Source organism: Bidens hawaiensis, unplaced genomic scaffold (assembly GCF_021521415.1).
Source record: "Bidens hawaiensis isolate Kalapana, Puna unplaced genomic scaffold, B.hawaiensis_p1.1 tig00041138_1, whole genome shotgun sequence".
Taxonomy (NCBI): domain Eukaryota; kingdom Viridiplantae; phylum Streptophyta; class Magnoliopsida; order Asterales; family Asteraceae; genus Bidens; species Bidens hawaiensis.
This window is the reverse complement of record NW_027497271.1, coordinates 120893-137280: the sequence shown is the minus strand read 5'-3', so window position 1 is coordinate 137280 and position 16388 is coordinate 120893. Positions and strand designations below refer to the sequence as shown.

The 16388-nt window shown below is 36.6% G+C and overlaps 2 protein-coding genes across 3 annotated transcripts; both read left to right on the top strand.

Annotated features, from left to right (window-relative positions):
• On the top strand, nt 1-1449 carry LOC143592671 (F-box protein At5g07610-like). The gene is made up of 3 exons (XM_077072540.1): nt 1-5; nt 190-506; nt 752-1449. The coding sequence occupies exons 1-3, from the start codon at nt 1-3 to the stop codon at nt 1354-1356; spliced, it is 927 nt and encodes a 308-aa protein (XP_076928655.1). The 3' UTR covers nt 1357-1449.
• Nucleotides 1450-6017: 4568 nt separating this feature from the next.
• On the top strand, nt 6018-10384 carry LOC143592664 (zinc finger protein CONSTANS-LIKE 9-like). 2 transcript variants are annotated; one of them, XR_013145959.1, is made up of 6 exons: nt 6018-6325; nt 6945-7540; nt 7628-7831; nt 8950-9272; nt 9740-10055; nt 10157-10384. XR_013145959.1 is itself a non-coding variant. In XM_077072534.1 (5 exons), the coding sequence occupies exons 2-5, from the start codon at nt 7004-7006 to the stop codon at nt 9867-9869; spliced, it is 1194 nt and encodes a 397-aa protein (XP_076928649.1). In that variant the 5' UTR covers nt 6018-6325; nt 6945-7003; the 3' UTR covers nt 9870-10384. The 2 variants fall into 2 exon arrangements, 1 of the variants encoding a protein (XP_076928649.1); XM_077072534.1 differs by having other exon boundaries at nt 9740-10384.
• Nucleotides 10385-16388: the final 6004 nt, after the last annotated feature.

Below are 16388 nucleotides of genomic sequence, written 5' to 3'. Positions count from 1 at the left end.
ATGAGGTGAATCTCCCATGATATGATATCACCCACAACAGATCGAGGTATGTTATTCATCTTTGGTTAAACCATTGATTATTTCGTATAACAATTTCAAGTACTAAAATATATATAAATCTGATAAAGGGAATTTAATACAAAAAAATTGTAGGCATATTAATATTACAAATGGTCATGAACATTAAAGCCAAAATCAAGGAAGCCCTAAACATGATAAAAACCTGCTTTGTGGTTGTGGATACACTCAGTCCGGAGCTTTGGTTGCTTCCAACGATGATCTTTTAACTGAAATCCTTGTCCGGCTCCCCGTTACCTCCATTCTTCGTTTCAAATCCGTGTCTAAACACTGGCGATGGCTTTTGAGTGATAGGCATTTCACCCTCTTGTATGACAGCCTTTCGAAATCTCATGGTCTATTTGTTCACGATATGTATAGCCCATTTGATGTTCAAACCCCTACCCCTCCTCCTTTCCGTAGTCTCGATTTCTGCTTTGATCCTTGTGGTATTGAAATTTGCAATCTTGTAATGGATTGCTGCTTTGCGGTAGCAAACCATGCGGAAATGACCTGTTAAGTTATCAAGATCATGCGCGTGTGTTTTACGTGTTCAATCCCAACACCAAGCAATTTGCAATCATCCCACCGGTCCTGGAAGGCGACAATGCTCAGAGTATATGTCATTTCATGGCTCTGGCGTTTAATCCAAAAGATTGTGCTCACTACAACGTTGTTTGTTTTCGCGTTGTAGGTATTGATATGCATATGTTTCATATTCAAATCTACTCATCTGATACAGGGAAATGGAAGATTCTTACCGAACCTTTCTTTGCACATTGTCCGCTTTTCATCAACGTATTTGTTTACTGGAACGGAGCTATTTACTGGCATCCTGTATATCGCAATCACTATTGCTTTGAAATTGAGGCCGAACAGTTGAAATCGTTGCCCTTGCCGGCAGAGATGGATCCTTCCACACAATTCACAACATACTTTGGGGAATCTAGAGGTCATCTGCATTTAACGGTGATTGATTATTGCCTCGATGCCACTATACTCCTGACCGTGTATGAAATGTTGAGCGATCATTCTGGATGGTTTGCCAAGTATCAAGTACGTCATGATGAACTTTCTGGTGCTTTCCGGAATGGTACATCATGTCGTTATTTTGATGTCGTTGATATTGTTAGAGGTGAAAAAGAAGAAGATTCATTCATGGTGTTGAAAATTCAAAACAGCTTGATAAAGTACAATCTTCATCACAAGAGTTTTGAGCACATATTCTGTTTCCGCAACGACTTGTATTTTGCATGGTATGAAGCTCATCGTCATATCACAACATTGTCTTATTTCTAGATATTCTCGTTATTAATAAATTAGTTGATAACGATTAATTAAATTCGGATAATTAATTAGTTGTAATAAAAAACCTTTTAATAAGTAGTTATTTGGAGAGTTTCTTTATTTTTGAGCTATGTCAGTTTAAAAGCAACAACACAAAATCAATACTGGTAAGTTTCTTATGTTCTTTCTACAGTTCATTTGGTTAATTTGTTTGGCCTTCTTTGCGTTTGAACCTTGACATGATCGCTCTGTATTTCCAGCCATTTGTAACAGGCTCCTTGATGTTTGAATGTTTCTCTCTGGTTCATCATTTAGGTATAGAAACAAAATTGTAACAAAGGATGTCATTTATATAATGTGAAGCTGCATTAAATGGATCTTGATTCTTGAAGATTAAGCAAGTTTGAAAAAAAAAACGATTTAAAGATTAATCAAGTTTAGAAAAAAAAAGATTTAAGATTTAAAGATTAATCAAGTTTGGAATAAAAAAGTAACGAAATCCAATAAAATGTTGTGAAAAAATCAGCTGAAGCTGTGTAAAAAGTTGTTTTTTCTCCGAGCTAGAATCATATCAGTCAACTATATAATTAAATAATATTATGCCCCCATATCCCAAAAAATTACAAGAATTTGGTATGTGAAACATTAGGCAAAGCAAATTTCTTTTCTTTGATTCACACTCATGAACAAAATCATTGATTCACAAGAGTTTAGTCCGTGACATCGCTTTTCTGCGCGCTTTAGTATTAAGTCATTAAAATAACAAATTTTCCATTTATTCTATGTGATGACGAACTTATTTGCCCGTACTAGTACAAGTGATTAAGAGATAATAATTAACTTGTTTTTTTTTATTAGACCACAACATCTACATCAATTGGGAAGTTGATGTAGAGGTAAAAAAACTAAAAAATACAAGGATTTCGCAATTTCTACTAAAATTTATAGATACACACAAATGGAGATTAATCTTGATGTAAGTGATAGCGATTGTAGTAGAGGTTCTTGAGTTATACTTCCTTTTATTAATATTGGGTGGGGTTGGTCATGGTCTGGTTTTGACGGTTTTTAGGTCAAACCGAGAACCAACCCGTTAATAACGGTTTTTTATTATTGAAACACGAATTCAAACCGTTCAAATTTAAAACCGAACAGTTACTAATGGTTTGGTTTCACGGTTTGGTTCAAAAGCAATTTAAATGGGTTTGAAGTTTCACGTAACATGAGAATGCTACAAAATTACATTTACCATTGGGTGACCGGAAGAATAATCATGATGAAAATGAATTAAAACTAAGAACACCATCATTGTAACTTTTTGAATATGTTTACTTGTTTAGCACTTTAATATGTTTTGGGTTAAATTCTCTTTAACTACTAGTTCTATAAGATCAGAAAAGATGAACATGTTGGAAGAAACTATATCAAGGAACGATTAGGAACATACATCAAATTTGCCAAGTGATAACAACTAGTATAACTCTACTAAACAAACCAAGTCAAATATAAATGTAGATAACAGCAAATATTCAATATAAAATATCTAAAATATAAAATATAGTGTTAACGGTTCGGTCCGATTTTATACAACCGGTTTTTAGCTTAAACCGTAAACCAAACCATTCGCTACGGTTAACCGGCCGACCTAAAGTTGAGATAAAAAAACTGACCGTAAAACCAAACCAATGACCGGTTTTAAACCCAATCACGAACACCCCTAATATTGGGAGTTATCCAATTTTTGTCTTTGTTTTAGTATACCAATTCAATCATTGATATTAATCCTATAATTAGTAACTTATCCTAACTTTTATGATTAGAGATTGATAACGACACTAACCTCAGTAGTCAGTAGTGAACCCAAATCAAACCCACATAAAACAAACAAGTCTCACCAGACTCAACCCAACTCAGATTTGCAGTATACATACTCAAATCTGTTGGCCAGGTTAGGCAAACAGGATTCTGTAGTCAATTCGGTGGGACTACTAGTGGAGATGCTTAGCTAGAGTGATATATATATATATATATATATATATATATAGTGTAAGTGTGTAACACTAGCCTAATAGGAAGAAAAGAGAGTTTCTGGCCCATCAACAAGTGTTTAGTTGGGAATCTCCTTTGCTTTTTGCACTGTTTAACAAATTATTAATTCGATCAACTTGCTAATTATGATGATTATTTGTTAGTTACATTGTCATGGAACCAAGATGAACCTTGGACTACTTTATGAGGATCAGATTCACTTGACGAATTATTGGCTCTAGCATAACTTTGCAGTACCTTTCGATCCTTCAAATTTATTTCTTTATAGTTTTTGTTTTTTATTATGTGAAACGTACACCTAAAGAAAGATGAACTTAATAATGCACCTATGATTTGTGTTTGGGGATATTTCTCACAAGTTGTCTTCTTTCGTAACTTGTTCGCATATATTATGGTTTGAGAGACCCACTTCTTCCCTTGTCAACGTTTCCTGTGCTCCACCAACAAGTTACCCAAGTTGCTTCATCTCCGTCGTCTGAGCTCCGTTATCTTCATTGCTTCTTCACTCTCTTTCTCACAAAGATTTGTTAAGTCTAACAAATATTGTCTATCCGCTTGTCACATATAAATCTAGGTTTGCCTCGAGTCCTCATCCAAACTTACACTCCACTGTAGGGTTTCCACAGTTCTTATTAGAGTCATCATTTGTCTCTCCGACACATGCCCAAACCATCCGAGCCTCCCCTCAATTATCTTATAAGAGATACGTATTACTCCCAACTTCTCCCAAAAAAGCTTCATTTCTTATTCGATCCAACCTTTTGTGCTTACACTTCTACCTTCATTTTTCCCACTTGTGATGTCTTGATGACCCAACAATCGATTTCATACAACATAATTGGTCAAACTACAACCCTATAGAATTTCCGTTTCATTCTTGTTGGGAAGTAATTGCCACACAATATTCTAGTGGTTGCTCTCCACTTGCACCAACTCGCTTGAACGTGATGGACTACATCGTTGTTTATGTCTCCCACTCTTAACAAACGACCCTGAATACTTGAAGTAATTGGTTGTCTAGAGACAACTTGGCCTTCAATAGCAATGTGTAGTCTTCCTCATTGTTTGCACCACTGAAGTTATAGACGTACTATGCTTTAGAACGACTAATCCTTAAACCTTTGTGCTCTATAAAGGTACTGATCACCACTCCCCGAACCTCGCATTTATACTTGTTTTACCCTCCACAACTAGCACAATATCACTCACAAAAAACATCTACCACATAATTGCCTCTCCGATTGACTTTGACAACCCATCCAAAACTACCACAAAAATAAATAGATTTAACAAAGATCATTAGTAATGGCAAGTAAGAGAAAATCATGTGATCACAAAAATACAAAAATAAATAGATTTAACAAAGATCATTAGTAATGGCAAGTAAGAGAAAATCATGTGATCACAAAAATTTATGTTGTTAAACATATAAAAATCATTAAACTTATTATTATATATTACGTCACACATACCTTGGAACCTACTCTTTGGAAATGTCTCCACAATAGTTTTAACCCACAACTACCCACATTTAAATATGCATCAATCATGTAAAATAATTTAAAACAAATGGACCCCATTTAGCTACAATATTGAATAATCTCAAAGGTAAGAACTTTACAAGATGGTGGGTCCAAAAAGCACCAAAAGAAAAGTTTTTTATTTCATTTAAACAAATGCTAAAAAGGTATAATATACGAGGACGGATAAGATTCTTAATTATATATTTTAGCAGATAGGTTTCAGCACTCAGACAAAAATACTAATTACTTTAGTGGTCCTTCCACATAACAAAGTTACATTTTGAACCTTTCATTTCAAGGATATTTGTTTGCATCTCTACATAGTTTATACGGGTTTGTAGAGTCTTGTAATTATCATAGAGGGTGTTCAAAAACTTTTAAAACTGATCGAGCCGTTTAAATAAAGTAAGTCGGCAGTTTAAGAGCTAGTCGGTTCGGTTTTTATAGTTTGCTAGTGCAATGTTTCAAACTGATTCGAAACTTGAAACCGGTCGTGTAAACCAGACCGGCTTTTAACTCTTATCATCGATATATTTTTTCACCTTTTAGAATATAGGTATGTATAAGTATTATAATCACGAACAGTTTCATAACTTTAAAAATTTAATGCAAACTAATGATTTAAATAACAAGCCCTTTGTTATTATACTTTCACTATCATATTTTGTTCCTTGTAATTTGTTATGTGTTGCATAGGAAAGGGAATGATTGGATGGGTAAGAAATGTTGTGAGTCGATAAAAACATTTTTTTATGATTATAAACTAAACAACATAGATCAATGTAGGTTTTGTATGGGTTTAAGAACGACTTTGATGCTAGATGGTGCTTGTACTACTTTGAGCTAATACTTTAAACTTAATCTCTTGTCCAAAGAACAATGTTTCGTTAAAAAAACAACTTTGAACCATACATGTACGATATTAGATACAACGTTCAACATTCTTACATCATTGATCAAGAGCTTGACCACACACAGCCGGTTCTAGTCTGGTCCGGTCTAGTCCGATACCAGATACCGACTCATCTAACCAATTTCTTACAATTTAGACCGCGGTTTACACACAGAAATAATCAAAGATTTAAGATGATGACCAAAATCATGTACTCCCATATGAAAAGGACTAAAGTTGCCATTGACCCAAATGTCATGAAATTGCCAAGGCCCCACCATTCCAACCCACCCAAACACAACTTTCTTCTCTCTATGCACTTTTTGCCAATTAGTTATGTGAAATTTTGTGTTGTCACCTATCTAAACACACCAACTGTAAACAAATCCAGAACCAACGCCTGCCTCACAACTCACACCCAAAAAAACACTTAATACCTCCAGAAAGTTCCGATCTTTATCACTTTCCAATCCTGCAACAAAATCACCTGCACCAGTCTTTCCGGGTCAAATTATCAGTAAGCCTTTCTGGGTTTTGTTCTTTTTTGCTTTATAGAAATGGGTTTCCTTTGCTTTTTATTGATCTGCAAGTTGTGGGTTTGAATCTTTGATTTGTATTTGACCCCTGTTTTCCGGAAAGTTTGAATTTTTACTCATAATTTAAGCTGTTCTTGTGGATTTCTACTATTTTTTTTTATATTTTCTTGTTGACCTGATTTTTATTGTTGATCTGTGTTCTAATTTAGCTTGTAATTTAATTTGGGGTTGATTCTTTTGAGTTTGATCTGCTTTGGTTCTTTGTTGTTTGACTTTGTAAACTTTTATTAGGGTTTTGAAAATGTTTGTAACTCAGGTGTGTAATTCAGTCTGGTTTTCTTGATGATTCTTCATCTTTTTGTTAGGGTTTTTAGATGCTAAAAATACCCTTTTTACAATTTCAATCTGACATTCTTGATATAAAGATTCCAATCATGATAAAAGATATTCTTGATATATTGTTCTTGATTTGACTTATTGACCCTTTTGTGTACCCTAGAACATATTCTGAATCAATAAAGTTAATCTTTTTGGGTCAAAAAGATATAAAAATTCCATTTTTGATGATTGATTTCTCATTTTATTCATGTCCTGATGCAGTTAATTTGTTACAAGATCTTAAAAAGGGGTTAAAAATCTTGTTTCTTGAGAAACAAGAAATGGGTTACCATTGTGATCATTGTGGTGAAGCAAGATCAATGGTGTATTGTAGATCAGATGCAGCCTACTTATGTTTATCGTGTGATCGAATCGTTCATTCCGCAAACGCGTTATCGAAACGTCATTCACGAGCACTTGTATGTGACAGATGCAACTCACAACCCGCATTGGTCAGATGCGTAGAGGAAAAAGTCTCACTTTGTCAAAACTGTGACTGGGTAGGTCATAACGGGTCAACAAAGCACAGTAAACAGACATTAAATTGTTACTCGGGTTGCCCTTCGGCCGTAGAACTTTCTTCAATTTGGTCGTTTATGTCAGATTCAGATTCGGGGTTTGTTAACGGGTCGACGTGTGAGCAAGAAATGGGTTCAATGAGCATTGCTGATAATAACCAAGGACCTTCTAAAAGCAATAATAATGATAATAGTCAAGGTTTACTTGCAAATGGTTTGCAGGGTGGGAATATATCAAATGTTTGGACGGATCACTCGAATGTTCAACAAACTGGGCCCGTTAATTCTTGTACGCCTAAGGTGAAGTGATTTTTAAATGCACAATAAAACACACATATATGATTGTGATTGTATAACTATCTCTAACTTTCTGTTGTGTGTATGCAGATATTGCATTCGGGTACAAAAGATCTTGACCCGTTACTTGATGATGATGGATTCTATGTTGACTTTAGTATGGATGAAGTTGACTTGAGCATTGAGAATTATGAAGAACTGTTTGGTGTCGGTCATAACGATCCCAAACATCTTTTTGCAAAAGATGGGATTGATAGTTTGTTTGGCGGTGCCGAATCTTCGCATGTTGGAAAGGTATTATTATTGTTATTATATCGTTTACTATTCTCTAATTTTGTTCTTGTTATGATAAGCATGAAATTACTGGGAAAAACAAAACAAAAAATGCCAACTTTGCCTTCAATTATCACAAAGTTTATTTATTAGTTGTGGAATTCTTAAAGGATTACATGTTTCAGTTAATCTAATGGTGTCATGGGTCGGCCCGTTGGGCTGATGTTGGTCCATCTTTGACCCATGGTGGACATGCATGGTTTAATGGGTATGCACATGTAGAGGTGCATAAAGCCCGGCTCAAAATGCAGTAATAAATCCCAATCATGGGCTCGAAAATGTCCCTTTATTTGATCCAGAGGTCCTGGCCCAATTCAAGTCCTATTTTCCAAAAAGAAACCATCTTTTTGTTTGGATGCTTAATTAGTTATTATTTAAAATATTATATATTAAAATATAATTACGATTTGTTTAAAAGAAATTAACAAAATAATTAAAATTATATAGCATTTTAAAAATTCAATTATATAGATAATAAACATTGTAATGAGAAAAAACCTCAAACCAGTTTTGTTAAGCATAAAAATATACAAATATCCATTTATGTTTACTAACAAAAAGATTGAATGGTATGCAAAAAGCCAGAAATTGCATCTATATCATATGGACCAAATAATGTACTAGACCCAAGGGACCAGGACACTGGTAATGGACATTCGGGCCTATAAACGGGCTTTGACTGGGCCTAATCTGGATTTTCATTAGAATTTTAGGACTAGAAATACTAAAAATTCAGTTTTATAAAGAATAAAAAAATTGGAAAACATCAAAACAAGTTTTGTAACTTTGTTAAGCATACAATTTTTCAAGTATATATACAATACATGTAATGTAACGTTGCTAATAAAAAATATTGAATTGTATGCAAAAACCAGAAAATTGCATCTGTATCATATGCAACAGGCCTCTTGCACCGGACTTTCAGGCCTGTAAACGGGCTTTTATGGACCTAATCTGGAGATTCATTAGAATCTAGGATTGGGTGGGTCAGAAGCCCATCACTGATTGTGCATGTGATATAAAAAGTTGTCATTTTCTCTTACTTATTATTTATATATTTATTATTTATTTGTGGTTAGGAATCTTCAACGGGTCATGCAAATCCAGCACAACCAGCATGCAGCAATGCAGCATCAGCTGACTCGTTAATCAGCTGTAAAACCGAACCGAATCCTTGTTATGCAAGGCAACGCTCGAATATCTCATTTTCAAGTCTTACAGGAGAAAGCAGTGCTGGTGAGTATCAAGACTGTGACGCATCTTCAATGCTTCCCATGGGTGAACCATCACCGTGCTACCAGGGCCCAGGCCCAGGCCCGAGCAATGATCAAACCACCACTGCCGCTACTGGCAGCAGAAGTGATGCTGTCCAGCGCTACAAAGAAAAGAAAAAAAAGAGAAAGTGAGTCTTTAATATACCAAGTAATGGTGGTAATTTTGATTTTTGACCCGAATGCTTATGTTTATATCTTACGGGTCAAATGGGATTTCATAAAAAAGTCACACCTGATAATCATTTATTTAGAAAAATAGATAATAACTTAAGTTATGCATATTTTTTAATCGTACTTGAGACAATAATTATTTATAAAGTTACTAGTAGCTGTATGTAGGGCTGTAAATGACTGGAGCCAACTTGGCTCATTTATATCATACAGATTTAAGTTACAAATATATAAGTTTTAGTTTAAACGACCCAGAAAGTGAGCCACTAGCCGACCTTGGCTCAGGCTCGGTTTGTCTTATTTACAAACGACGCGATTTCGACCGAGCTTTGAGCATTATGGACAATCCTAGTTTTATGCATGATAAGATTTAATATTAAAGTTTTTAATAAACCATAACTTATTTTTTTGGCATGCTTTATAGATTTGAGAAGAGAGTACGATATGCTACACGAAAAGAACGCGCTGATGTAAGAAAGCGTGTGAAAGGGCGGTTTGTGAAGGCAGGTGATGCTTACGATTATGACCCATTGGTTCAAACACGAAGCTTTTAAGTTCTAGAAAATCTTCATACATTTCTTTGGCATATGAATAAGCAATGGGATCAATTTCTACATGTGCAGCCGGTTCATCATAACATCACACCGCCATCATTCCTCTGGCTAAACAGAGTATCACTTTGTTTCTGTTTCTCTAATTCATCGTCACGTGGTAAATCTCTCGGTTGATTGTATAAACAGGTAACCAAACTGGTTCTATATCAATTTTGGATAAACAACTTTGTCTTAATCCATAAAAAAAACCTCAAAACTCTCAAAACAATTCTGTCATTTTCTGTTAGCCCTTGCCATGTCAACATCACATGCGTACGTAAAATGGAAACTAGACCAGATTTGGTTACCTTTGGTGGATTGGGATGCAAAGACAGATGAATGATGTAGGTGAGTTGTAGATGATGAAATTAGTGTGTACAATTTGCATGTAATTATGTATGTCTGCATAAGCAAATTTGGATGTTTGATGGGATATTTTTATTTTTCGGTTGGTATGTAGAAAAATGAGAGATGTAAATCATAGTTGAATTAGGATTCATCTTTGGATGAGTTTGTTCTGTAAATGGTAATAGACAATCTGTTTATCTCTTGGTTTTGAATTTGATGTTAGAGTGAAATAATTGACTGATGTTTAACTTTCTGTTTGTCACTTATGATTTGTAGATACTGTAAATATATATTTTTCTTTGTTTTTAGTGACGGATCTTGGCTCGCACTTTAAGCCGAGGGATAGAACGTATGCATGACTAGATAAAATACCGAATGACATAGCAAATTAGCAACCATAACTATGAGTGTGACCTTTAGATAGTTCATGATATGTTACACTGAAAATTTGAAACATTACTGGTTAAAATGTAAAATTGATAAAGCTTTAAAGATTATTAACCTTACTGTTATTTTTAAACAACATAATCACTTCTAAATGTGATGCCTTATGTTACGAATTCGCAACCCGATAATCTTATTGTGATTTTATACAATTCAAATACTCAGTATTGAACTAATATTAGACTTGACTAGCAATGATTGAATAACATAATTATTGAAAAATTGAAAAAAAAGGTTGTGGACAAAATGAAAGATCAGGTGGGATTGTTGAGACACGATTGGGTTTGGGATAGTGGTGCACAAATCGGGTATAGTTGAAAAACCCAAACCGGTTTGGAACCGGTTTTTTCACATCGGGTAGGAAATGACACCGGTTCCAGTTAGGAACCGGTTCGGTTCCCGACCCGAACCGATGCCCCGAAATGCCAACTTTTAGGAACCGGGACCGGTTAATACGTAAAAATTGATTCCGTCGTTTTTTTTTAAATTCAAATAAAAGAGCCGTTACAAATCGGTTCCAACGGCTATATAGCCGTTTTTGATCGCTGGAACCGGTTTTTTTACTATAACTAAGTTATTTACATTCTATAAATAGCAAGGTATGGTGTGTACTTGTTAAACCACTTCCAAAACTATAAAACACAATTAGGCTTAACCCGACAACAAATGGCAACTAATGACGACGTTGTTATGGTTATCGAAACAACACGATGCCCCGATGTTTGGGTTCATTACGATTTGTGTCTCATGACCGACTCACAAGAGATGGCTCGTTGCAAATATTGCTTGAAGTTTCTTAAAGCAGGGTCCAACTCGACATTACGAAAACATACGAATAAGTATTGTCGAGAGAAAAGAAGTTTGGATGCTAAAAAAGCGGAAGTGGGAGAGCCGTCCGGCTCTACAACCCAAGCATCTACCGCCGGTGACAACACTTAATCGTTGTAGAACGCCGGATTAAAACGACGGACTTTGTTTTTTAGTTTTAGTTGTTATGTTTAGTATCGTTTATGTTCTAATAATGTTTGCAATAGTTATTGTTTAAATAAATAAAATGTTCGTCGTTATTAAAAATGTACAAAAATTTAATCATGACTAACAAAAGTAGTTATTATTAAACAAATCAAAACTAAATATTAGTTGAACTTGTTACAAATAATTTTACTAAAACAAATAAAAAACACAAATTACAACTCTTCTTCGTCTTCACCCTCGTCTTCGTTATCGGAAGAAAGCCCGTTCTCCGCCTCCTCATCATGAATATGACTCTCTATTGGTATTTCGTCTTCAAAGTTCGCCTTATGTTGTGCACGATCCACCGCATCCAAATGGTCCTTTAGGCAAATGCAAAACTCTAGAGACTCGGGAGTTAATTTTGTTCTTTGCATAGATAATACCCTCCCACTAAGAGAAAAAACCGATTCGGAAGCAACCGTTGAGGCTTGTACGGCAAGCAAATCAAGAGCCATGGCGGATAGAATGGGAAATTCGTTTTGTTTTCTTTTCCACCAAGCCAACCAATACTGCGAATTTCGTCGACCGTTGCCCTCAACATAGTTTGCTCCACTATATCGACCAAGTTCGCTAGTTGGTGTGTTTCCTCTTTGCCTCTTAGATGCCGATTCACGAACCGCATTCATCAAGTTTATAAGTGGGTCATTGCACGGCCTACTAGTTGTTTTTTTTCACATAAGACGATCTCGTTCTTGAACCATACGTTTGAAAATAATGGTCATAAAGGTCTTGAAGGTTTTTGTTGAACTTTTCCTTTGCTTCCGTCGACAACTTCGGGTCGATCTCGTGCATGCCCAAGTTGTCGAATATTTCCTCGATCGTTGTCTCAACCCCATGAACATTCCAATAGGGGTTTAATGCGGCGGCACAAGTAAAGACCGGCGGTATGTTTTCAAAATATTTTAAGAACTTTTTCTTCATCACCGCAACAATATTCTTGAAGAGTTTGTTATTCTCCGCAAAATTTTTAAAAGTGCAAGACATGTAGTACAATTCTTGCAAAACCCAACAACTAGTAGGATAATAGACTCCCGATAACTTTGTTGTTGAGTTTTTGAACACGTCAAGATACCCCAACAAAAAACCGACATTCACCCAAACACTTTCTGGAAGCATATCGGCCTCGCGTTCATCAACAAGATTGTTATGAAAAGATTGTAAAGTTTGGCGTTGGGCAAAAGCACACTTTAGCATATGACAAGTTGAGTTCCAACGAGTTGGAACGTCCCAATTCGGCCCCAAATACTTTCTTTCAACCGACTTGCAATAGTTCTTATATTCAAGATGTCTTCTTTTCCCACTTTTGAAGACATCTTGTAACATAAGTCTAAAGAATTTTAAATCGTCACAAATGTTTTCATTGTCGAGACCTTTTTGAACAACCAAGTTGATGATATGTGCAACACATCGAACATGAAAAAAATCCCCGAAACAAGGTGGTGAATATTTAATGATAAATTTTTTGGCCGCCTTAGTATTGTTTGAAGCGTTGTCAAATGAAATCGAAAATATTTTATTTCTCAAGTTGTAAGTCGTTATAACTTCATCAAGTAATTCAAACAATTTTTCGGCGGTATGTGGGAACGGGAAGTTTTCAAAAGCGATGGTGCGTTTCATCAATTGCCATGTCACCGGATCAACCCAATGAGCGGTGACACATATGTTTGATTCGGGCAACCCGTGTGGTGCCGACCAAACATCGGTAGTTAAACTAACCATCGCTTGTAAAGAATGAAAAAACTCGATTAACTCTTTTTTAGCACACTCCCACAACTTGATACAATGACGACTTAAGGTAGTACGACTTACATGTGTGTATCGCGGTTGTAGAGTTTCTCGAATCAAGGACGTCAAATCCGGGTCATCAAAGTGGTTAAACGGCAAACCTCGTTGAATAACGAATTTTACCATTCTATCTTGAACTTGAGTCGTGTTGTAACGAAATAGTGTACCATCTTTACCCAAGTCAACTTGATCGGTCACGTCAATCCCTTTCAACGCCTTGCAATATGGCTTCTCGATGTGCTTTCTCAAAGTCGAGTTGGAATCGTGCTTTAATTGTGTTCCACATAGTTTGCAACGAGCCTTTTGATAACCTTCGGCATTCACAACCAAATCCCAATCTTCCATATGTCTTGGTTGCGGTTATGGGTGACGACCGCAAGAACATTTGGGTCCTCCATAGGAGGAACGGGTTCAATAAAAACACTTTTCTTAGCCTTCTTGTTAGTTTTTTTATGGGTACCATAATAATATTTAGTTGGATGGTCGGGTTTACTAAAGAAGAAGTATTTTAGTTTGTTTTTGAGTTTGGTGGTGAAACAAGTAATGGAAAACAACTTATATATAGGTTTTGGGCTACAAGAACCGGTTCCAACGGCTATATTACCGTTGGAACCGGTTACAACGGCTCTTTTGTTTCTCAAAAACCGGTTCCAACGGCTATATTACCGTTGGAACCGGTTCCAACGGCTAGTTTGACCTGTGGTTGACCTTTTAAAAAAAACCCCGTCGGAACCGGTTTTTTCGGGTAGGAACCAGACCGGGTACAATTAGGAACCGGGTTGGAACCGATTGGGAGATACAAATAAGGGAACCGGGTATGATTTTCGGGTACAAAAATACCCAAACCGGGTATTTGGTCTATCGGGTAGGAACTGGAACCGGTTCCGGGTCGGTTCCACCGGTTCGATTCCGGAACCGGGTTTTTTGTGCACGTCTAGTTTAGGACCTACGAGACTAACTTCAAAATCTAAAGGAGCCGGGTCACATTCCCTTCACCCAAACGGAAGAATTATCAAAATGATCCGATTTGTTGAAGCACAGTGTGTTCATGTTATTTAGTAAGATTCTATTTAAACCGAGAAAGAAATACCTGATATTTTTGCAAATAATTTCCCTGTAAGTATTTATACATTTTGTTAACAACTATAAAAAGTAAGACGGTTGTATTCCCTTTCTCCATTCCCTTTCTCCTTGTAATAGATATATGGCAAGTATTACTCGGTAAACAGTCAAATATCAAAACCTTTAGAAAATAATAATTATCCAGACAAGGTCAATCAAACTCGGTTGGGAGTTGGGACCGCTAAGACACGTCATATTTAAAATATAAAATATCTCCTAGTTAATTTGAGTAAATATTATTAATTATAACGATGATTACATATATGCATGCGTGTTGTTTTTCCCCCCTTTTTTGACATTTAGACTATTTCCCAATAAATATATAATAGGGAAAATTCCCATAATAGTCCATTTAAATAATGTGTTTTCAAAATTATCCTTAATAATTCAAGTTTTCAACTTTGTCCCTTTGTTATCTCGTTGCCGACGACATGATAGCGAACACCGACGATGCGTTACTGAAACAAATAGGATAATGACACGTGGCCGGAATAAGTCGTCGACGATGCGTTAGTGGATAACGCATCGCTGCTACCCTACGTTAGCAACATAACGCATCGTTGCTACCCTACGTTACGTATAACATAGGGTTGACGATGCGTTATGTTGCTAACGTAACGTAGAGTAGAGGCGATGCGTTATGTTGCTAACGTAACGTAGGGTAGAAGCGATGCGTTATGTTGCTAACGTAGGGTAGCAGCGATGCGTTATCCACTAACGCATCGTCGACGACCTATTCCGGCCACGTGTCGTTATCCTATTTGTTTCAGTAACGCATCGTCGGTGTTCGCTATCATGTCGTCGGCGACGAGATAACAAAGGGAGAAAGTTATAAACTTGAATTGTTAAGGATAATTTTGGAAACACATTATTTAAATGGGCTATTATGGGAATTTTCCCATATATAATATCCTTGTCAATGATCAACGAGCTGGTGGTGCAGTGATAAAGAAAAAACTTGGGTAGCGTTTGACATGTAGTAATCATAGAGGGAATGAAATGATTCATTGCTTGGGAATGAAAAATATGGTGTTTGGTTGCTTAATGGAATGGAATCATCCATTACACATGGAATCTCTTTCCATCAAAATCATTCATTCCCACCCCCCTTCTTTTTTTTCATTCCATCCTCATTCACCATACTTTCTTAACAACATCACCACCTAACAACATCAACCACCACCACTACCATAGCCACCACCACCTGCCGCCACCTTCGCCCGTATCCACCACCTCCTCCGCCACCACCTCCGACGCCACCACCACCACCATCGTCACCACCACCACCACCTTACCACTAACGCTACCACCGCCACCACGCCGCTGCCACCATTGTCATCGTAACCACCACTACCGTTTCCACCGTAACCACCGCAACCATTGTCACCGTCGCCGCCTGACTATCACCGCCACCACCACCTGACCTCAACCACCATCGCCACCACCCTGCCATCGCCATCACTACCAATGCTACCATCGCTTGACCACCACCACCATCACCTGACCTCAACCGCTGTCGCCACCACCATACCATCACCATCACTATCAATGCTACCATCGCTTGACCACCGCCACCCCTCCCACCACCACCGCCACCATAACCACCGCCCTTGACGCTTGACCGCCACTACCACCACCGTCACCACCACCATTTTTTTTTGTAAAATAACCTACTCTGAGAAAAAAGTGTTTTTATTATTTATATTTCATTCCTATAATTTTTTTGGATACCAAATAACATTAACTAATGATTCATTTCATTCTCAT

Coding starts and splice junctions, on each gene's coding strand:
- LOC143592671 (XM_077072540.1), top strand. Junction 507..751: donor TTTCTGCTTTGATCCTTGTG/GTATTGAAATTT, acceptor TTCGCGTTGTAG/GTATTGATATGCATATGTTT.
- LOC143592664 (XM_077072534.1), top strand. CDS start 7,004: ATGGGTTACCATTGTGATCATTGTGGTGAAGCAAGATCAATGGTGTAT. Junction 7,541..7,627: donor TTAATTCTTGTACGCCTAAG/GTGAAGTGATTT, acceptor GTGTGTATGCAG/ATATTGCATTCGGGTACAAA. Junction 7,832..8,949: donor AATCTTCGCATGTTGGAAAG/GTATTATTATTG, acceptor ATTTGTGGTTAG/GAATCTTCAACGGGTCATGC.